Source organism: Pan troglodytes, chromosome 5 (assembly GCF_028858775.2).
Source record: "Pan troglodytes isolate AG18354 chromosome 5, NHGRI_mPanTro3-v2.0_pri, whole genome shotgun sequence".
NCBI classification, from domain to species: Eukaryota; Metazoa; Chordata; class Mammalia; order Primates; family Hominidae; genus Pan; species Pan troglodytes.
Genome location: NC_072403.2, coordinates 41,283,660 through 41,306,985, shown reverse-complemented (window position 1 = coordinate 41,306,985; position 23,326 = coordinate 41,283,660). Strand labels below are relative to the sequence as shown.

Genomic DNA, 23,326 nt, shown 5'->3' with positions numbered 1-23,326 from the left:
AAAAAAAAAAACAAGTAAGAGGAATTAACTTAAAATTAAAGGAGAGATTTTAAAATTGAATTTTACAACTTCCTATGCCTATCAATAGGTTGAAACACTAGATTGGGAAACCAATAGTCCTGGAAATTTTTGTTATATATTTCACTTTTGCTGGATCAAATTTTTTTTTTTTAATTTTTATAGGTATTACCAATATGACCTTCATTGGAGGCTGCGCCAGTTTACAATCCTACCAACAGTATGGACTGCCTGTTTCTTCACACCCTTGCCAACACAATGTTATCAAACTTTTAAGTATTCAATTTAGTAAGTAAAACAACAGTATCTCAGCTGGGTGCCACAGCTCACACCTGTAATCCCAGGCCTTTGAGAGGCTAAGATGGGAGGATCGTTTGAGCCCAGGGGTTTGAGACCAGTCTGGGCAACATAGTAAGACCCTGTCTCTACAAAAAATCAAGAATTAGTGAAGTGTGGTGGTGCATGCCTGTAGTCCCAGCCACTCAGGTGGCTGAGGCAGCAGGATCGCTTGAGCCTGAGAGGTCCAGTCTGCAGTGAGCTCTGATCATGCCATTGCACTCAGCCCGGGTGACAGAGTAAAACCCTGTCTCAAACAAAAACAAAAACAAAGCAGTATCTCATTGTAGTTTTAATTTACATTTCTCTTATGAGTGAGGTTAAGCATCTTTTCATATTTTTCTTTTTTTATTTTTTTGAGACAGAGTCTTGCCCTTGTTACCCAGACTGGAGCGCAATGGCGTGATCTCGGCTCACTGCAACCTCCGTCTCTCCCAGGTTCAAGCGATTCTCCTGCCTCAGCCTCCCGAGTAGCTGGAATTACAGGCGCTCAACACCACGCCTGGCTAATTTTGTATTTTTGGTAGAGATGGGGTTTCTCCATGTTGGCCAGGCTGGTCTCGAACTCCTGACCTCAGGTGATTTGCCCGCCTTGGCCTCTCAAAGTGTTGGGATTACAGGGGTGAACCACCGCGCCCGGCCATCTTTTCATATTAAGAGGCATTTCCTTTTATGTTCATATCCTTTGCTCATTTTTCAATTGGATTGACCTTTTACTCATTGATTTATAACTGTTCTTTTTTTTTTTTTTTTTTTAAGACGGAGTCTTGATCTTGTCACCCAGGCTGCAGTGCAATGGCACGATTTTGCCTCACTGCAACCTCTGCCTCCCGGGTTCAAGTGATTCTCCTGCGTCAGCCTCCTGAGTAGCTGGGATTACAGGTGCCCGCCACCATGCCCAGCTAATTTTTGTATTTTTAGTAGACATGGGGTTTCACCATGTTGTCCAGGCTGGTCTCGAACTGCTGGCCTCAGGTGATCCACCTGCCTCAGCCTCCCAAAGTGCTGGGATTACAGGCGTGAGCCACCATGCCCGGCCTATAACTATTCTTTATATAATAAAGAAATTAGCCCAAAGGTTTTGCCATTTTTACATGGTTGGTTTAAAATTGCTTCCTTATGGTGTGTTTTATTTCAGGCAGAACATTTTTAAATGTATGTAGCAAAAGTTTTTAATACTTTATATTTTGGGGGAACAGTGTCTCCCTCTATGCCCAGGCTGGAGCACAGTGGTGCCATCTTAGCTCACTGCAGCTTCAAACTTCTGGGCTTAAGCGATCCTCCTGCCTCAGCCTCCCGAGTAGCTGGGACTACAGGCATGTACCACCACGCCCGGCTAATTTTTAAAAACGTTTTGGCCGGGCACGGTAGCTCATGCCTGTAATCCCAGCACTTTGGGAGGCTGAGGTGGGTGTATCACCTGAGGTCAGGAATTTTGAGACCAGCCTGGCTAACATAGTGAAACTTGTTTCTACTAAAAATACCAAAAATTAGCTAGGCGTGGTGGCGCAGGCCTATAATCTCTTGGGAGATTATATCAACTACTTGGGAGGCTGAGGCAGGAGAATTGCTTGAACCTGGGAGATGGAGGTTGCAGTAAGCCGAGATCATGCCATTGCACTCCAGCTTGGGAAACAAGAGTGAAACTCCATCTCAAAAACAAAACAAAACAAAACAAAACAAAACTTTTTGGAGAGATGGGGTCTCACTATGTTGCCCAGGCTGGTCTTGAACTCCTGGCTCCAAGTGATCCTCCTGCCTTGGCCTCCCAAAGTGCTGAGATTACAGGCATGAGCCACTGCACCAGCCTGATTAACATTTTTATTGTTTCCAAATGTTTGCTATTGCTCCTGTAAATGTTTATATAAGTCTTGGTGTAATTTGATGGGTTTCTCTCTAGGGTACTGTCTCAGGATGGCTTCTTTAGGAAATAGATTTGGAAGTTTACTTGCACAACACTTTCTGGGGAATGCTCTTTAGAACAACACCTGTAAGGAACTGAAGGAAGCAGGATTGGTCAGAGGATTCTCCCTAACCAGTTAAGTTAACCATTGAAGTTAAGCTGCAATGTAATTATAAGAGAAGCCTCAGCTCTGGAGCTGGGCCAGTCTTTGCAGTTGTTCCAAAACGGGCAAGAAGGCTTGGCCTTTGTACTCCCATGTTGGACACAGGCTGCCCTGAGCAGGGCGTGTGCATATCCTTGGGTGAGGCAGCTTCCTTTGGTAAGGGCAATTCACCGAGAGGAACTCAGCTTTGAATTCAGCAGCCGATACCCCCAGCAGCTGGGTCCTGAGGGGTGGGATCTGGGTTGTGCCCAGTAGCATCCACAGGCACATTTTAATAGGAAAATGCAGGGTAACAGAGTGTGTGCACCTTCAACTTGACTAGATTTTGCCAAATTGTTTTTCAAATTGATCGTATAGCACAACTTCTCCCTTCTGCAGTGTATGAGAATTTTTATTGATATTCTTTCCGTATTTTCTATATCTTGATTTCCCTGTGCTATTTTCTGGAAATTTTCTTTCTTTTTTTTTTTTTTTAAGACGGAGTCTTGCTCGGTCGCCAGGCAGGAGTACAGTGGCACGACCTTGGCTCACTGCAACCTCCGCCTCCCGGGTTCAAGCAATTCCCCTGCCTCAGCCTCCCAAGGGGCTGGGACTACAGGCGTGCACCACCACGCCTGCCTAATTTTTTGTATTTTAGTAGAAACAGGGTTTCACCATGTTGGCCAGGATGGTCTCGAACTCCTGACCTCATGAACCGCCCACCTTGGCCTCTCAAAGTGCTGGGATTACAGATGTGAGCCACCATGCCCAGCAGAAAATTTCTACAGAACCTTCTTGAGGAGCAAAAAATGATCTCTAGCTGTGTCTAATTTTTAACTCATTCGGGTTTTTTTTTTTTTCTTAGAAGTTCCAGGCATTTCTTAATTTTTTTTTTCTTAAAAAAGCAAATTGGCTGGCCGCAATGGCTCACGCCTGTAACCCTAACACTTTGGGAGGCTGAGGTGGGCAGATCACCTGCGGTCAGGAGTTCGAGACCAGCCTGACCAACATGGTGAAACCCCATCTCTACTAAAAATACAAAAATTAGCCGGGCGTGGTGGCGGCCGCCTGTAATCCCAGGTACTTGGGAGGCTGAGGCAGGAGAATTGCTTGAACCTGGGAGGCAGAGTTTGTAGTGAGCCGAGATCATGCCATTGCACTCCAGCCTGGGCTGCAGAGCGAGACTACATCTCAAAACAAAAAAACAAACAAAGCAAATTATTCCTTTCTTATGTTTTGATTTTTTTTTTGAGTCGAAGTCTCGCTCTGTCGCCCACGCTGGAGTGCAGTGGCTCGATCTCAGCTTACCGCAACCTCCGTCTCCCAGGTTCAAGAGATTGTCCTGTGTCAGCCTCTGGAGCAGCTGGGACCACAGGCATGTGCCACTGCGTCTGGCTAATTTTTTGTGTTTTTAGTAGAGACAGGGTTTCGCCAGGCTGGCCTCAAACTTCTGATCTCAGGTGATCTACCTGCCTCACCCTCCCAAAGTGCTGGGATTACAGGTGTGAGCCACCACGCCCAACCTTGATTTCTTTTTTTTTTTTAATGTATTTTTTATTTTATTTTTATTTTTTGAGACGGAGTCTCGCTCTGTCGCCCAGGCTGGAGTGCAGTGGTGCGATCTCGGCTCACTGCAAGCTCCGCCTCCTGGGTTCACGCTATTCTCCTGCCTCAGCCTCCCGAATAGCTGGGATTACAGGCGCCCACCACCATGCCTGGCTAATTTTTTGTATTTTTTAGTAGAGATGGGGTTTCACCATGTTAGCCAGGATGGTCTCGATCCCCTGACCTCATGATCCACCCACCTTGGCCTCCCAAAGTGCTGGGATTACAGGCATGAGCCACCACGCCCAACCTATTTTTTTGAGACAGGGTCTCACTGTCACCCAGGCTAGAGTGCAGTGGCGCAATCATAGCTCACTGCAACCTCAAACGCCTGGGCTCAAGTGATCCTCCTGCCTCAGCCTCCTCAAGTGATTGTCCTGCCTCAGCCTCCTGAGTAAAACATTTATTTCCTGTATAATAGTCAATAGTTATATTTTTTGAGGTGCCAGGGCTCTAACTTCACTGGTTGTTATGTCTATTTATTTTCATGCAGGCTTTTTTTTTTTAATCTATGATTTTGTGGGAATTCTCTACTGCCTGTATCCGTCCTCCAGAAAGGTTTTGCATCTGCTTTTGCCAGGCTTCCCAGGAATACTACCAGCTCAAGACCCTGTTTCTTTCTTTCTTTCCAATAATTTTTTTTTTTTTTTTTTTTTGGAGACAGAGTCTCTCTCTGTCACCCAGGCTGGAGTGCAGTGGTGTGAGCTCAGCTCACTGCAACCTCGAACTCCTGGGTTCAAGTGATTCTCCAGCCTCAGCCTCCTGAGTAGCTGGGATTACCCAGGTGTGCGCCACCATGCCCAAGTTTTTTGTGGTTTTTTTTTTTTTTTTTTTGTATTTTTAGTAGAGACCGGGTTTTACCATGTTGGCCAGGCTAGTCTTTAACTCCCGACCTCAGGTGATCTGCCCACCTTGGCCTCTCAAAGTGCTGGGATTACAGGCGTGAGCCACCGTGCCCGGCTATCTCTCTAATAAACTTCTAATTTCAGAATACTTTTAGGTTTATAGAATTATTGCCAAGAGAATCTTCTAAGTTTCCTAAGTTTGCTTTCTTCTTTTTTTAGTTTAAATGCTTGATTCATTTGTCCTGAGCATTATTAAAAAGAGACCAGGTGACCAACTGTTTTCCCCAAAGTTTTGATCCTGGCTGAAAAGCAGAGATCCTAAGGCTGCGGATGGAATACCGGCCATGCCTCTTCCTAGCTGTGACCACAGGCACACCCCTTAATCTCTCATTGTGCTTCCTCCTCTGTAAAATGACAGGTGATAATGTTTACCTTATAAGATTAGAGGTGATGTATGTATAATGCATGAATAGCTGCTTAATAAGGACTAGCAATTAGGGATAGTAACAACGGGGGCCAGAGTCATATGATGCTCTTTGCAGCACCAGAAGCCAGGCAAAGTGGTTGAGACAGCTTCGACTCTCTGAACTGAGTGAGAACTGGTTATTTAGTATACTGGGTTCTTCAGTGCTGGGAAGAGGACTGGCCTTTAACAACTGAGACACACACAGTCTTTGACTATTTTTTCCCCATTTGATAGTGTGGGAAAGAATAGGGAGGTGAGTAAAATAAACCAAATGTAGAAAGTAAAAAAGGTTCCTCTTCAAAGTTTCCCTTCTTGTTAAAAAATAAATCATAAGTGTTAGAAATAATAGTTTCTTTTAAAGACTAACTTCCTTCAAGCCACCTTGTTTTGTGCTAATAACTCTTTGTTAAGCCCTATCCTGTGTAGCTGTTAGATATAAGGGAATTAGTACATTCTATGTCCTTGTACTTTAACCAGATATTTGGTTATTACTTTTCTAAGTCCTTTTGCAAGCAACTTCCTCTTTTCCTTGGTTCTCCCTTGCCTTCACCTATTTAGGAAAGTTTTAAGTTATTAGCTAGTCATGTTTAGCTTAGATTGTGTGGTCTGGCTTCAGCCAATGGAGACAGGACACAGTAGCAGGGACAAGCTGCATAAAGGATAAAAATTGCTTCCCTCCTTTGTTCGTGTGTGCTCTCGCCATTGTTCCATCTGTGAGGAACACCCTTCCTGCAGAAAGTAAAATTGCCTTGCTGAGAAAACTTTTTGTCTAAATGCTAGTTTTTCCTTATAGTTCCAAGGAACAAGCATTCTGTTTCTGAATAAACATTTTACTTATAACACCAAGTAAACCAGAGGATTCCATTATAAAAAAGGCTACCAATTTCAGAGATGCCCTGGTTCCAAGCACCCCTTTTTTTCTTCCTTCTCCTCTTTTCCTCCTGTTCCCCTGGGGCTGTCACTCTCTGGACTGAGATGAACCATATGGGACCTGACAATTCAGATTGCTCTGCCAAGATGACCAGCAAAGAAAGAAAACAGGGAGGCAAGTGCTGTAGTGACCATCCCTTAGCTGTGGGCCTCTGGGATCCCTCACACTGGGGCTGGTGCCTGTACGGTGTGCTAGTTGTTTGCCTGCAGACGCTTGGTTCAGTTCCCACCCTTCCACATGCTCCTCTATGCTGCAAGGGCTGGAAGTCTACAAACTCCATTTCCTAGACTACCATGCATTTTTTTCCCCCAATGGGAGGTAAAAGCAACAGACTGGAAGATAGGCAGAAGGAAGAATCCTTTGCTTCCCCAACCCCAAACTCTGACAGCACTTCTGGCAGAAGCAGCTGAGACCAGGCTATGAGTTATGGGGCTACAGCACTCAAGCAGTGAGGTTCCAGGGGCAGCAGTGGTGGTGGCCTCGGGCACTCTGGTGGCCCCATATGTACCATCTGCGTGAACTCAGGCACCAGCAGTCTGGTTCTACAGTCAAATCAACTGGTGACTTCAGACTCCTGGGTCGCCGCAGTGTCAGTGTGTGTTGTAGCAACGGTGGGCCCTGAATGATACCATTTTCCCATTCAGCCCTGGAGGTGAGAATGGCTTCCTGCAGTTACTCATCTCTGGATGACTCCTATTTGCCCCTATTGATCTTTCAGTACTTCCAATACTTTTGTAACAACTCCCTGCAGTACATTCCCCATTTGCAAATATTTAGCTGTAGTTTTTTTCCTGACTAAACATATATTCTGTTACACACCCTGACCTGGCCTCACACTGCAAACAAACCCATGGCTGCCGGGGGCTGGGCTCGACTGGACCGCTGGGGAGATGGCACTCAGGAAAGACAGGAGAGAGCTGGGTGGCAGCAAAGGAGAGGAAAGCCGTCATCTCTTGTGGTGATGAAAAACTGGCTTTGATCTATTGAGTCCTGCATCCGCCTCCTCCAGGGGCCTTCCCCTTCCCTAGACCCCAAGTGCTCCACCAGGTGAGGCCAGGGCACCACACGTCCTTTGTCCCCTCACATCCCAAATTCTCTCTGCAGGGTGGAAATGGCATAGTCATCCACCTGACTGACAAGCGGTGAGCAAAGCGAGGTGGAGGCAGGGGAGGGTTTTGGAGCCCAAAGCCTCCTTTGCCCTCCAGTACTGGATGTGGAGGAGGCGTGGAGCCCTGTCAGCCCCAGGAAAAACATGCAAGTAACTGAGTCAGCTTCCAGTCAGCTCTTAAATATTTAATTCCCATTTATTTAAAGTTTCGTCAGTCTGTATACACTATTTATATTAAAAACACAGGAAGCTGGGGCTCCTAGCAAAAATATACATTTCAATTTTGGAGATTGTTCAGACACTGAGAAGAACTGTATCCTCAGCACCAGACCTGGGTGGGGGCAGGGACGCGGCATGTGGCCGGGGAGGGGGAGGTGGGTCCCAGCAGCTGTCCCTTCATAGCCTTGGCCTGAAAGGAAGCACCCCAACCCCCATCAGCTGGGTAGGTGGGGAGCGGGAAGAATCCTGCCAGCAAAGAGTGATCCTGGGGCATGGAAGGGAGGCTGCAGCGCCGGTAGGGGCAGGGGCTGGGCACTTCCACCCAGAGTCACACACAGAATGGCTCCTTGGGAGGGAGGACCAGGCAGGACCCAGGAAGCCTGGGCTTGAACCCCAGTTCTCCTACCTCTGTGCTCTGAGACTCCAGCCAGCCCCTTGCCCCTGCAGGCCTGGAGGACTCTGCCCCGCTCAGACATGGCATGCCCAGCTGTGCTTTGGCCCTGCTCTGAGGTGAGCGCACCTCAACCTGGGAGCAGGGGAGGGCAGGGACCAGCGGTGTGGGACTGGTCCCACAAGGTCCCCGGACACTAGAGGCTGTGCAGGGAGACTTCTAGGTGGCCAGCTGGGCTGAGTAAAGGGGAAGGGGAGGGCAGTAGAGCTATTGGGACAAATGGACATCAGAATGAACAGGCTCAGTTTATCCCGGGAAGCTCCCACTGGGAGCAGGTGCTGGGCTGATCCACCAGGACCTGCAGGACCCCTGCCTCCCCGGAGACCTGGCCCAGCCCTGCCTGCTCACCTGCAGGCCCCTCTCTCTGGGTTCTCACCTGCCTCAGGGAGGGAAGGGAGGTGCATGGAGCCTGCAGGTAAAGTGATTTCAGTGCTTATGTGTGTGTGCTGGAGGGGCAGCTTCAGGGGGAGTGGGGCCTGAGCTCCCGTGGAGCCAGCTAGAGAAAGGAGCAGTGGGATGTGAGGCCAGGCCCTGGCCCTGGATGCTGACACAATGTGGGCGGCTGCTACTGGGCAGGGGGGCAATGGGAGTGCTGGCGGAAGGCCTGCCCCGAGCTCTCCCTGGCCTGACCCCAGGACTCAGACCCCGAGTCCTAGGGGCAGAATTGGGTGTGCTGCTTCCTCCAACCACCAATCCCTCCTCCTTCTCTTGAGACTTGCTCCTCTTCAATGAAGTGGGGGCCCACCTGGAGGGAACCCTGCCTACTTCCAAGCTGGGAGAGTGCCGTCCAGCGGCCAGTGCAGGGGGCCATCAGCAACATTGGCCTGGCAAACCAGTGTGAAGATGGAAGGACACTGGGTGTCAGTGGGGCTGAGGTGTGCTGCTGGAGCAGGATCAGTTGGGTCAGTGGGTGGCCTCAGCATCGGAGGGGCAATGACAGTCTTGGGGAGGCATCTGGCTCTCAGCCTGGGGCCTCCTGCCCACTGTCCTTTGCAGCAGGGACCCCATGACTATAGGGGGCTGCAGTCAGTCCAGGCCATGCTTAGTTCCCTGGAACCCAGGCCCAGAGAGCTTAGTGTTTCTTTGGATGGCTCAAGTCTTTTGCTCTGAAGACAGGAGACAGAACTGAGGACCTAATCCTGCAGGTGCAATGATGGGGCAGAGGACAGGCCCCACTCTCTTCTGCTCCTGGGAAAAGGGTGTGCAAAAGCAGAGGTCCTGTTCTATGCTGCTGGTGAAATAATACAAAACATCTCACAGAATAAGAAAGGAGGACAGACGTGGGGGGTGGAGAGAGAAAGGGAGGGCAAGGGAGAAGGGAAGAGAGAAACCTACAGAAAGGAAGAAACAGAGCAACGGGAATTAGAAAAGAAAGAGGAACTGAGAAAGAGGGAGACAACAAAGACAGGGAGAGAGCTGGCTGGAGGAAGCGGGAGAGAGGGCACAGGGAGCCAGAGGCCGTGGGTGTCATGTGTCTGAGGGCAATCGTGGGACTCTGCTGCTCCAGGCCGGGTGCTCAAGGGCTGGTCAATGGAAAAGTCACGTGGGTGGGCCCCTCCAGTGCTGGCCCCATTGGAGTCTGCAGGGAGGCCTGGGTGCCGCCATTAGTACATGTCCTTGTAGATCTCCTGGAGCAGAGGGTGCAGCGAGGTCTCGGTTTCGGTCTTCTTGATCCGCTGCATCATCTGGGCGTGCTCGGTGACCAGTTGCCGCAGGTCAGCCATCTTCTGCAGCAGCTTGGGGAAGAGGTACTGGGCATCAGGGTGGTTGGCCTGCAGGTGGAATTCGAGGGCACGCAGGATGGTGTCCTGGATAGCCTCCACCTGTGGAACGTTCATGAGGCCTGGCCGGTCTGTGGGGACACAGGGCACGCCAGGGAGCTCAGAAAGGCAGTGGAGCTCCCCTACCTCCACCCCAAGAGGTGACTTGGCCCAGGGGATGGCAGGCCTCCTTGGCCGTGACAGACCAAGCCCTGTCCCATCAGCAATGCTCCACTGGGTGTTCTAATCTCCCTACCCCTGGTCTTAATCCACTTCTTTTGTTTTTTGCCAATTTGCCCCCACCTCCCCCCCGATTAGGCAACGTAGTATTGTGGTTAAGAGACTCAATGCTTAATTCAAATCCTGTGTCTGCCTGTGAGGCTACAGGCAGGTCATTCACCCTCTCTGATGTGTAAAATGGAGACACAAAACATTCTTCCTGCACAGGGCTGTTGTGAGGATCAAGTGAGTCATCATCGATGAAAAGAACAGTGCCTGGCATGAAGTAAGCTCTAGACCACTGTTAGTTAGCATAGTTATTATTGTATTTATTGTGTTGGAATTTTAAAAATGCAGAAAAAATGCAGACAATTTTTCTACCCCACATTAACATGACAGCATACTGCCTGTTAGTCCTTTTCCTTTTTTTTGAGACAGGGTCTCACTCTGTCACCCAGGCTGGAGTGCAGTGGTGGGATTTTGGCTCACTGCAACCTCCACCTCTCGGGTTCAAGCGATTCTCCTGGCTCAGCCTCCCAAGTAGCTGGGATTACAGGCGCGTGCCACCACATCTCGCTAATTTTTTGTATTTTTAGTAGAGACAGGGTTTCACCATGTTGGCCAGGCTGGTTTCGAACTCCTGACCTCAAGTGATCCACCCGCCTCGGCCTGCCAAAGTGCTGGGATTACAGGTGTGAGCCACCACGTCTGGCTTAGTCTTTTTCCTGTCTCTACCTCTATCTACGTACATAATGAGATGGAGCTGATCCTGCATGCTCAGTCAGTGCCTTGCATGTTCCACTGCCAAGATCACAGGGACACTTCCCCACACTGTCAGAGCTCAGGCACAGTGCCCTGCAGTGAGGGCCAACCCCCAGGACGACCGGGTGTGCCAGGCCAGCCCACCTGCCCCACTCTCACTCACCTCCACACAGAATGATGGCTGCAATGAATAGGGCCAGGTCACTGTCATCAAGTTCCAGGGCGTTGAACTTGACAGCAAATTCAAACTTAGGCTCAATTATATCACTGAAGGGTTTGCGGAGGCTGCGCAGGAACTCACGGGTGACAAAGCCACTGCCGTTGGCTACCAGCAGCCCGTCCTTGTTGACAATAGAGGCCAGCATGGCGAAGATGGCCTCGTGCACGCCATACTTGAGAAGGGTAACCTGGTCATTGAGGAAGAGGCTGCTGAAGCTGGGGATGCTCTTGGCGAACTCAGTGAGCTCCCGCACGGTCTCCACTGTGGTGCACTGGCAGCGGTAGAAGACGTGCACGCTGATCTCCTTGTAGGGAGGCAGGCCGTTCACCAACTGCTTCCACACCAGCCCCTTCTCCGCCTGCCACAATGTCTCGATGTCGTGGATCACAAAAGGCTGAAAACCAGGCCCCGTTAGAGATCAGGCCTCGGGAGACCCCCACCCTGTGCTCCCCATATCCCTTGCCTGCACCATGAAGTTGAGGGAGGGAGAAGGCCTGGCTCTCCCAGGAGTCAGGCAGGCAGCAGTGGGACCCAGAGCCCAGGATGCTGCCAGGCCAAGCAGCAGCAACACTCACCGCCGTGTGGCTGGCTTTGCCGGTGAGGATGCTGCGGGCCTTCTTTTTGGTCATGTTGAAGTTTTTCAGGTAGGCATTGTAGATGTGCTTGGAGAAGGCCTTCAGGTCGGCCACCTGTGGGTTGTACTGGCTCCCCTCGTTTGCCGTCAGCCCTGCCACCAGCTTCCTCTTCTCAGCCTCCGGCATCCGACCAAAACGGATAGCTGCACAGGGAAGGGGGCAGTCAGCAAGGAGCCCAGGCAGGCCCCAGCACCTCTGACATCCTCATCCCTTTACAGGTGCATGGGCCAAATCCTTTTGGAGCCTAAGGCCCCCAGAAGCTCTAGAGTCAGCAAGGTAGGAATGATGGGGTGGCCCCTCCAGATCGCAAGCTCCACAAGATGTGATTTTTTTTTTTTTTTTTTTTTTTTTTTTTTTGGTGTATCTTTGCAAGAGCAGTGATTTTGTCTGTTTTGTTCACAGTGCCCAGCACACAAGGGCTCTAACTTACTGAGTGACTGAGCTACGCTAGCTGGGGTAAGACAGACTTTGGTGACAAAGGCCTGGGCTTGAGTTCCAGCTCAGCAGTTTACTAGCTTTGTGACTTGGGGCAGACTCCTTCACTTTTCTTTTTCCTTTTTTTTTTTTTTTTGAGACAGAGTCTCGCTCTGTCTCCCAGGCTGGAGTGCAGTGGCACAATCTCGGCTCACTGCAACCTCTGCCTCCCGGGTTCAAGCAATTCTCTGCCTCAGCCTCCCGAGTAGCTGGGATTATAGGCGCCCACCACCATGCCCGGCTAATTTTTGTATTTTTTTTTTAGTAGAGACAGAGTTTCACCATCTTGGCCAGGCTGGTCTCGAACTGCTGACCACAGGTGATCCACTTGCCTTGGCCTCCCAAAGTGCTAGGATTACAGGCATGTGCCACCATGCCCAGCCTTTTTCTTTTTTTGTTTTGAGACAGGGTCTCACTCTCATCCAGGCTGGAGTACAGTGGCACAATCATGGCTCACTGCAGCCTTGACCTCCTGGGCTAAAGTGATCCTCCCGCCTCAACCTTCTGAGTAGCTGGGACTACAGGTGCACGCCACCAAGCCTGGCTCATTTTTTTTTTTTTTTGTAGAGATGAGGTCTCACTATGTTGCTCAGGCTGGTCTTAAACTCCTGGACTCAAGCAATCCTCCTACCTTGGCCTCCCAAAGTGATGGGATTACAGGTGTGAGCCACTGCACCTGGCCACTTTTCTTTTTTAATCAGAAAAATGAGGCTAATACTTTTTAAAACTGAGTTATTAGATCAATTAAATAAGAATCCTCACATAGTAAGCACTCAAAAATTGTTGTCATTAGTAATTGAGTAGGATACGAATTCGACCTCTCCTGGAGTTAGCGTAAGGAGAGGGATTCGGTCAGTTCCGAGATTTCCTAAGAAAGGAGTCAAACCCAGACCTGCCAGACCCCATTACCCAGGAGAGCCGCAAATGGAGGGCTCAGGTCCTGCTACCCTCTAAGATGCAAGGCAGTTAGGGCATCCCTGGGTAAAAGCTGGCCAAGCAGCTAACCTGCCTGTAGAGATCACAAGAGGCTCTCCCCTGTCCTCTAGGGGTCTTACTCAGAGAGGTACTGAGGGGACAGGTGGGCTTTGCAATATCCTACCCTAGGGGTCCGAAGACAAGGCTCTGCAGGAGGCCTGGAGCACAGGGCAGAGAAGGCTCTGTCTCCTGGAAGTGGGTGACCTCCAAGAAACTTCTGCCTGGCTCCTGGCAGTTGACAAATGTGGTTACTTACTGGTTACTGCCTGCCTTCTATAACCAAGAAGGGCCACCTGGCTTTGGCAGTAGCTTTCATGCTGTGTCAGGTCATCTGAGACAGGCTTGAGTTTCTGGGACTGGTGTTCCCCAAATTGTTCAAGCTGGTATCAATTGTCAGTTCCCTTCTGGGCCAGAATGGGTAAACCTCAGGTATAGGGAGGTAAACACTACCCCACGCCTGGGACCCATGGTAGATGCTGGCAGTCTGAGGAAGTGGCAGGTCTTAGGCTCTAAGATCCAAGGTCCAGATCAGCAAAGCCAACAGCCAACAGCCATGGTGCTTACTGTGCGCCAGGCACTGCTCTACAGGTGCCCCCTCTAGGCTGCCCCAAGGGCTCCCTGGACCTTGGTTTCAGGCTGTGTGGAGCCAGCAGCCCGTGAGTTGCCCTGGTCAGCTCTCACCGTTGTGTGACATGCCCAGTGCCAGGCACTTCTGGAAGCGGCAGTACTGGCATTTGTTGCGGTTCTTCTTCTGAATCTTGCAGCTGCGCTCACACTTCTCGTACTCCAGCTTCATGCGGATCGTACGACGGAAGAAGCCCTGAAGCACCAAGAACAGGTGAGGAAAGGCCACCAGGAGGTGGGAGGGAGGCTGTGCCAAAGGGCCCGATTATGCATAAGGTGTAAACACTCCTGACATTTGGAAGTAATGAGAAGAAATTTTTTTGGAGGGGAGATGGAGAAGGAAAGTAATTCTAAAACTTTAATTAAAACTATTTTAGTTCAGGCACAGTGGCTCACGCCTGTAATCCCAGCACTTTGAGAGGCCAAGGTGGGCGGATCACCTGAGGTCAGGAGTTTGAGACCAGCCTGGCCAACATGGTGAAACCCCGTCTCTACTAAAAATACAGAAAAATTAGCTGGGTGTAGTGGCACACCCCTGTAATCCCAGCTACTCAGGAGGCTGAGGCAGGGGAATCGCTTGAACCCGGGAGGTGGAGGTTGCAGTGAGCCGAGATCGCGCCATTACACTCCAGCCTGGACAACAAGAGTGAAACTCCATCTCAAAACAAAACAAAACAAAACAAAATAAAAACAAAACAAAACAAAAACAAAAATAACACAACTATTTTAAATGTCTAAAGAAGTCCTAAAGCTTCTTTGTTGGGGCTGGACACAGTGGCTCACGCCTGTAATCCCAGCACTTTGGGAGGCTGAGGTGGGTGGATCACCTGAGGTCAGGAGTTCAAGACCAGCCTAGCCAACATGGTGAAACCCCGTCCCTATTAAAACTACAAAAATTGGGTCAGGCACAGTGGCTCACACCTGTAATCCTAGCACTTTGGGAGGCCAAGGCAGGTGGATCACCTGAGGTCAGGAGTTCGAGACCAGCCTGGCCAATGTGGTGAAACCCCATCTCTACTAAAAATACAAAAATTAGCCAGGCATGGTGGCATGTACCTGTAATCCCAGCTACTCTGGAGGCTCAGGCAGGAGAATCTCCTGAACCCGGGAGGTGGAGGTTGCAGTTAACTGAGATCACGCCACTGCACTCCAGCCTGGGCGACAGATCGAGATTCCATCTCAAAAAAAAAAAAAAAAAAAAGCTTCTTTGTTAGTTTGGTAACATAAGATTGTCTCACGGCTAACTTGATTTCTTCATAAATGTATCTGGTTCTGTGTATTTGTGAGGTGGTGATTCAATAAAATAATCTGTGAGATTTTGATGGGTGTGAAGTTAGGAAGGACCCACAAACATCACTGGAAAAACAAATGTCTGTCCTTTTTTCTCAGAGCCCGCTTTGAGCCTTGAGAAACAAGAAACCCAGACCTCAGGTAAGACGATGGCTCAGCCCAAGACCCTCATTCTGTCCTAGCTGCCTGGTCCCCAGGGGGACACAATCACCCACAGAGCTGGGTCAACACAGGTGCCCAGCAGGGTAGGCTTCACAAGGGAACCCCCTCTTCTGCAGTGCCCAGAGCTGAGGTCTGGAGCGCAAGGGCCTGGCTGCCTCCTGGGCAGGAATTCTGCAATAGGTACAGTCAGGGCCCCACCCCAAGGCAAGGAAAGCTTTGTGGAGGGTCAATTCACCATGTGACCACAGCCTCAGTGGCCAGCCACCGCTCCCCGCAGTCCGTACCTTGCACCCCTCACATGCATGAACACCGTAGTGGAAGCCCGATGCCTTGTCCCCGCACACCCGGCACTCCATGTTGAGGCTGCCGCATGAGGCCCCGTCACAGCCCATCTGCAGTTGGTCCAGCAGTGAGGGTGGCGAGGAGCTCCGGGAGAGGTCTGCGGACACACGATGGAGGGGCAGCTCCACATGCTGCCAGGCCTGGAAGCCAGGGCGTGGGAACAGCCCCACAGCCCTCGCCTCAGCCACTTAACAGCTGTGTGGCCTCAGGGAGTCAACCTTTCTGAGGACCAGTTTCTTCACCTAGAACAGGGGGTACTGACAGCTTCTCTGGGAGGATGGGCAAAAAGTCTCCACAGCATTTCTCCCAGAGCCTAACATACAGAAGATGTCCAGTACACAGCAGCTATTACCATCAGGGCTGGGTCAGAGGCTTCCTGGGCTGAACTCACCATGGGGTAGCAGTGGGGAGGAGGATGGCTGTGTTTTGGGAGGAAAGCAAGAGAGAGAAAGCAGACAGAGGGTCTTAGCCCTTAGGAAGCAGCTCTCCTGGTTCAGAGGTTGCCACCGTGTGGCCCATAAGGAGATGTGTGCAACGTGTTTTGCAGAAACTGCAGGACTGTAGACCTCTGCAGAGCTAGCCTCCCCACCATCCCCCACAGGAAGTTCTATTCTTGCATAGACTCCAGGGATGCTGTAAACAATCTCTCAAGAAGCTCAAGTTCATTCCCATGAAACTTCTTGCTTGAGTAGAACAGCTTAGGTATCAGTCATATTGATTAAGCAACACACTGAATTTCTCCAAGTTTTTCTATCAGACGTATAGATGTTTGAACCACGGGGTGTTGAATGTGTTGGCGAGAAAGGCAGTTTGCTAAGGCTATGACTTCAGGATATATCTGCTGTCAGATGATTTCATAAGAACTGCTAGGATTCTCTTCCCAGTGCCCTTTGGACACTCGGAAATGATCTCTTCATCTTGGAAAGGGGACCTGAACTGAGTCTCAGCTTCCTGACTCCTAGCCCAAAGCTGGTTTCATGGCCCCACATACCAGCTGTCCTGCCTCTGCCATGATGACCGTCCAACCTCTGCACTCTTCTCTAATGACTGAGCAACCTCCCCAAAAGCAGGTGCCAAACCTCCAAACCAGAGAATCAGCCATTTTGAGTAGAAGGGGATGTCGGGGGACCGAAGCCACAGAGATAAACCCAGGCTAATGTTTTCCAGGCCTGTGGTAATACCTCTCTACTACACAGGCCAAGCAACCTTGATTTCCCCACCATGGGAGTAGCTATCCACCTGCTACCAATCAAAGTGCACTCCATCCTTCCCACACGGTCTCCCCACTCCCCCAGCTTCCCCTTGGGTCCTAGGAGTGGCAGCAGGAAAGCCTGCTTCCCCTATCCTGACCACAGGAGGGGGAGCACAAGAAGCACCCAACTGTGGCAGAGAGGACCCAGTGGGCTGCTCCCCTCCTGGCTGGTGAGGTTTAGGGGTGACACAAGTCTCTGGTTCCTAAAATGGCCTGTCTTGTCCTGGCACCTTAGCTCCCAACTTCAGTCATTCCAAGGTGTGTAACTGTTCCTCTTGACCCAGATTGGGACAGCGGGCTCCCTACATCTCTCGGGCCTGGGAGGGAAAAGCTGTGCTCTGGGAGGGTGAAGCTGCTTTGGTCTTCTCAGTAGCCTTTGTCACCGCCTGACATATCCTGTGTGTGTTCATTGTTGGAAGCCACCCACTAGACAAAAGGGCCACAAGGGCAGGAACTTTGTCCACCAGGGCACCAGCATGGTCCGACACTGAGAGCTGTGTGAGGTGCTGGGCACGCAGCAGGCACGCGATTGCTCTCTGCACAACTGGCAGTCCTCAGGCTGCCTGGGTGTCCTGACCGCAGCACCAACTGGCTGATGGGGCTGGGCAGGACCTGCCACTCCTGGAGGCATTATAACAGGGACAATAAAACTCACAGCACCGGATGTTGGAAGAAAAAGAGATAACATGACAGAAACCCCTTGTGGACGCCTGTGCAGATGCTGGGGCAGGCAGGGTTTCTGGCACTTCCTCCTTGAATCTGTGCAGTCCGTGAGCATATGCTCGTGTTGGGGCATTTCTTGTAATTTTATCTTTGTGGCCTGCACGTCTGCTTCCTCTGCGAGACTCTCCATGTCTCTACTCACGTTCCCTTTGGATCTCGGAGCTCACTTCCACCACCGAGTTTTGTCCACAGTGGCCAATACCCTCAGATTATTCACACCTCCTGGAGGTGCCTTTCTCATCCTCCCTGTGGCCATGGAAGGTCAGCAGGTGTCTAGTCATTTGGTTTCTGTTGGCACTGCACGTGACAATGTCACCCTCTGTGTTCACTCAAAAGACACATGATAAGCACCTTCTATATGCAGGACAGGACCTAGACTCTATCCTCAAATAGCTGAGGTAAGAAAGAGGTAACAGCAGGGCTGGGTGTGGTGGCTCACGCCTGTAATCCCAGCACTTTGGGAGGCCGACGCAGGCGGATCACGAGGTCAAGAGATTGAAACCATCCTGGCCAACATGGTGAAACCCCATCTCTACTAAAAATACAAAAATTAGCTGGGCGTGGTGGCACATGCCTGTAGTCCCAGCTACTCGGGAGGCTAAGGAAGGAGAATCACTTGAACCCGGGGGCAGGGGAGCGGAGGTTGCAGTGAGCTGAGATCGCGCCATTGCACTCGGCTGAGTGTGGTGGCTCATGCCAGTAATCGCAGTACTTTGGGAGGCCAAGGCAGGATTACCTGAGGCCAGGAGCAACATAGTAAGACTCTGTCTCTATAAAAAGTAAAAAAAAAAAAAATAGTTGGGTGTCGTGGCACCTGCCTATAGTGCCAGCTACTGAGGAGGCTGAGGCAGGAAAATCCTTGAGCCTAGGAGAGCTGTGATTGTGCCGTCGTATACCAGCCTGGGTGATAAAGCAAGACTGTCTCTACTTAAAAAAAACAAAAGGCCAGGTGCAGTGGCTCACACCTGTGATCCCAATACTTTGGGAGGCTGAGGCGGGAGGATCACTTGAGCCCAGGAGTTTGAGACCAGCCTGGGCAACATAGTGAGACCCTGTCTCTATCTCTATAAAAAATTAAAAAACTAGCTGGGTGTGGTGGCACATGCCTGTAGTCCCAGATACTTGGGAGGCTGAGGCAGGAGGATTGCCTGAATGTGGGAAGATGACTTGAGCCTGGGAGGTCCAGGTTGCAGTGAGCTGTGATTGCACCACTGTACTCCAGCCTGTGGTGACAGAACAAGACCTTGTCTCAAAAAAATAAATAAATAAATAAACAAGAAAAACAAGGAAAGGTAAGGTGTAACTTAACCTACTGTAACTCACTTGTGCCTACAGGAAAAAAATAAAATAGAAAAAAAAAGAGAAAGAGATAAGAAAACTAGAACATGAGATAGAGTGGAGCAATGCCAGGTAAGGGGCAGTAAGAAGTGCAGGATTTTGGAAGGACCCATCACTCACGCATTTGACTGTCACGGAAGGGGACTGCTTCCCTCTCTGCTGAAAGAAAGGTGATGGCAGAATTCTTCTCATACTAGGGGCCGGGTTCTGAAGGTTCCACCACTTCCCCCGCACCATGATGTCCTGGGTAGAGGTGGGGGCAAGCAGGTGTCCTGCTAAAGGCACTCCATTGGACACCCATTTCATCTCATGTAAAACCTCAAAACAACCTTTCAAGATGGTCTTCTTACCCCCACTTTACAGGCAAGGAAGCCGAGGCTCCAAGGCTCAGAAGTGTTAGTAACTTGCTGGCAGCGGCTATGTTGGTCTTACGTATCAACTTGATTAGGCCACGGTGCCCAGTTGTTTGACCAAACAATGTGCTAAGAAGGTGTTTTTTTTGTTTTTTGTTTTTTTTGAGATGAAGTCTCGCTTTTGTTCCCCAGGCTGGAGTGCAATGGCGCGATCTCAGCTCACTGCAACTTCTGCCTCCCGGGTTCAAGCGATTCTCCTGCCTCAGCCCCCCGAGTAGCTGGGATTACAGGCGCCCAGCTAGTTTTTTTTGGTATTTTTAGTAGAGATGGGGTTTCACCATGTTGGCCGGGCTGGTCTCAAATTCCTGACCTCAGGTGATCCACCCACCTTGGCCTCCCAAAGTGCTGGGATTACAGGCATGAGCCACTGCGCCCGGCCACTAAGAAGATATTTTTTAGATGCAATTAACATTTAAATCAGAAGACTTTGAGTAAAGCAGATTACCCTCCATAATGTGAGTGGCCCTCATCCAACAACTGAAGGCCTTAAGAAAAAAGACTGAGTGCCTACCGTGGCCCCACTGTGGAAGAGGAAATTCTGCCTCCAGGCTGCCTTCGGACTTGAGCTGCAACATCAACTTCCCCGGCTCTCCAGCCTGCCTGCCTTTCAAAATTTGGACTTGCCACTCCAACAACTGTGTGAACCAATTCGTTAAAACACATCTCTTTCTTTCAACACACACACACATACACACACACACACACACACACACACACAGGTTCTCCTTCTCTGGAGAACCCTGACTAATACAGTGACAGAGCAAGAATTATAACCTAGAACCATGCAATTCCTGGAGCTGAGCTCTTAACCTCGGCATTCCACTACTACACGTACCTACATGTTCAGTACCGCTAATCAATAACATTATTATGATGAACAAGAAGACACAGTCACTGCTGAGGAGGCACCATGTCATTATCCAAATGTTTGGATTCAGTGTAAACACTAGCCCTCTCACCCAGAGAGTAAAGTATCAGTTTCACCATCTTTGATGACAAGTTCAGCAAATAGACACTATTGACCTTATTCACATCATTTGTGGCTGAGAGCTCTCCTGCATATCTAGCCTCCAATGCTGGGAGAATGCCGTTGTCATGGCTGTGAAGACAGCCAGGAGGTGCCCGACTGGTCTATTTACTTTGCTGGCAGAGCTCACAGGCAAACAAGCACCCGGCAGCTTCTGAAGTCAGGCCAAATTCTGCAGGGATTTGAGGCTGGGTTACTGAGCAGCCTCTTTACTTCTGCTGTCCTGTTTGCCTGAACTGTGGGCTCCTTGGGACAGGCACTCAGCCTTGTCCACCACTGTATGGCCAGCCCTGGGCACAGTGCTGGGCTCAGCCTGATGCCCACCAAGTGCTTGCCAAGTGAGGAGGTGCTGAGGCCAGGAGGAAGGACACTTTATCTTCCTCTTTCTTTCTCAAGGGTGATTGGGATGGATGTCACTGAAGCAGGAGGGATGAGAATGGGAATGGGAGGTGAATCCTGGCTCTAGCTGTCTCTACTCCTACATGCCCAGGGGACCCTGGCAAGTGGGTTTCTGGTAACCTCAGTTTCCTTGTTGATGGGAAGGTCTGTCCTGCCTGGCTGGGGGGAGGGTGAGAAGGTGCATGGCAGGTGTTGAGCTCAATATCTGCACTGAGAGTCAGTGCTGAACTGCTGAGGAGGGTGGTCAGGGGTGACTGTGGAGCCTTCCTGCTGTTTCAGGGCTCAAAGCTGTGCGCTGTCCTTATGGGTCCCTCAGGGGACTCCCGAGGCCAAAGTAATAACTCATGGGGATGGGGCAGAGAACTAGCAGGTGCTGAGACCTGCGATGGGTCACATACCCCCACTGACTCTCACCTGGCTGGCCCTCAGGCTGGGTAGGACACAGCCTATAAAGGTGAAGAGAATGAGACTTGGAGAAGTGATGGCACTGGCGAGGGCTACAGCTCACAGTGACAGACCTGGGATGCCTGCCCTGGTCTCTGTGATCTCCAAGCCCTTCTGCTCTGGACACATGATCAGGCTCTGTCTCCAGGGCCCCTCACCTGCCAGATCCTCACCCGCCTTTTAAACAGTTAATTTTAGCCTTAAAAAAAGTACAGTTGCCTTTCAAATTATGAAAGTAGTGCAGACTTGTTGAGAAAAACACAGAAGGGTATGCAGGATCTTATGACACAGCCTCCTTAACCATGATCCTGCTCCTCAGAGTTAGCCCCTGAGTCCTTCGGTATAGACTCTTCCGGTGCCTTCTATGAAACATAAGGATTTTAAACAATGGGATCCCCAACTTGTCACGAACTTATTTAATATATATAAACCAGCCTTATCCTTTTCAATGACTCCAGAGTATTCCACCATATGGCTCTACCACAGTTTACATAACCGGTTCCCCACAGATGGGCACGTTCCTATTTTTGCTCTTATGAGCAGTCCTGCAGTAAATAAGCTGGCATGGGAATCTCTGAGCATGCTGAGCAAGTCCTTACACAGGACACGTTCCTAGAAGTGGGAATGCAGGGTAAAAGAAATGCACACTTGGCCAGGTGTGGTGGCTCACACCTGAAATCCCAACACTTTGGGAGGCCGAGGCGGGAGGATCACCTGAGGAGTTCGTGACTAGCCTGGCCAACACAGTGGAACCCCATCTCTACTAAAAATACAAAAATTAGCCAGGCACGGTGGTGCACGCCTGTAATTCCAGCTACTTGGGAGGCTGAGGCAGGAGAATCGCTTGAGCCCGGGAGGCAGAGGTTGCAGTGAGTTGAGATCGTGTGCCACTGCACTCCAGCCTGAGCGACAGAGCCAGGCTCTGTCTCAAAAAAAAAAAAAAGAATCGCACATTAAGAAGTGTTGGCCCACACTACCCTTTCACCCCTGGTGGTGGGAGAACCAAGTCCTCCCCACCCATCTGACAGGTGAAATGGCATTGCAACTTAAGGTGCTTTCTTTGAGTTGGTTAGACTGAAAAACCTGTCGGGATTTCAGGCCATTCGTATTTGTCCTACTGTTACCTGTTCTGATTTTCCTGCTAGGTTGCTTGTCTTGTAGAATTTTTGGGAACTTTTCATACACTACAGCTTTAACACAAAGTGATTATGTCAAGTAACCCTCTCTCCTGTTTCAATGACTGAACAAGGAAGTCTCTCTAGCTCCACTTTATCCACTTATTGATAAACAGAATCTATTAAACACCACCTCCTACATAGTACCGTGTGACTGGTGAGGCAACCTCTGCCCTGGACGTCTCCCGCTGTGCCCTAAATCCCACAACGAAGCTGCCTGAGAGGTCACCGCCATGCCTGCCTCACCCTACCCCTGCTCCCAGGCACCTCACCTGGCCTGCACGGGAACAGTGATGCTATGTGGGAAACAGCCCTGGTCCCAAGAAGGGGTGTGGAGGAAACTCTAGGACAGAACACTGCTCTGCAGGGGACTTCCATCTGCCTGGGCTCAGATGTGGGGATGAGGTGGGCCACGGCAGGCGGCATAGCCACAAACCCTGTGGCCGTCTCTTCTCCTTGCATTCTCCCTTGAATCCTCATGACATCCCACACTCATTCTTAGTCCCCACTGTCTTCCCTTTGCTTTCTAACCCTCCCCACCTTCTTCAGATTTAGAACAGTATGTGCTACTGGCACTGAGTGAATTATTACTCCTGGTTAGCTGTTCCTCTCTTCTGAGACAGGCTGTGTCTCCAAAGCCATCCCAGTTACCAGCCAATAGACAGGAAGTTGCTTACTCGGGGAATGGCGGACACCTTCACTTTGGCCCTAGAATCACATTTGGCCTATTTTGGTCACTCCCAGGTGATCCTGGGTGAGATGAGAAGGACTGAATGATGGTTCTATACTCCCTCCACCCAACTCTATACACTGAAGAGGAAGAACTTCTGCAAAATTCTGAGACTTGCTTTGCAGGTTCAAGGTGGTGTGGCTCCAGGATTCAGACCCATCTTAGCTGCAGACCCAAACAGGAGCCTGCGCTACCTCCACAGCCTCCACCTTGCCTTAGCTTGGACACTAACTGCCTCCTCCTGCTCCATGCAGTCACAGGGGTCCAGAGCCCATTTCTGTGGGGTGGGCTTGCTCCTCTGCCTGAGTCACCGCCTGTGGCTAGGATCTCCTGCAGCT

At 50.3% G+C, this 23,326-nt stretch overlaps 1 protein-coding gene across 34 annotated transcripts in view; it reads right to left on the bottom strand.

Annotated features, from left to right (window-relative positions):
* Positions 1 to 7,531: 7,531 nt before the first annotated feature.
* Positions 7,532 to 23,326, bottom strand: part of PPARD (peroxisome proliferator activated receptor delta) — an 83,441-nt gene continuing 67,646 nt past the window's right edge. For 12 of the 34 annotated variants that reach the window (XM_518905.7, XM_063812907.1, XM_063812903.1 and 9 more), the window contains 5 exons: positions 15,430 to 15,584; positions 13,751 to 13,889; positions 11,561 to 11,763; positions 10,929 to 11,379; positions 7,532 to 9,876 (listed from right to left, as the gene is read on the bottom strand). In XM_518905.7, the coding sequence (XP_518905.2) occupies positions 9,629 to 9,876; positions 10,929 to 11,379; positions 11,561 to 11,763; positions 13,751 to 13,889; positions 15,430 to 15,584 (1,196 nt within the window). In that variant the 3' untranslated portion in view covers positions 7,532 to 9,628. The remainder of the gene's footprint in view (positions 9,877 to 10,928; positions 11,380 to 11,560; positions 11,764 to 13,750; positions 13,890 to 15,429; positions 15,585 to 23,326) is intronic. The other 22 variants (XM_063812923.1, XM_063812925.1, XM_063812924.1 and 19 more) reach the window with 4 other exon arrangements.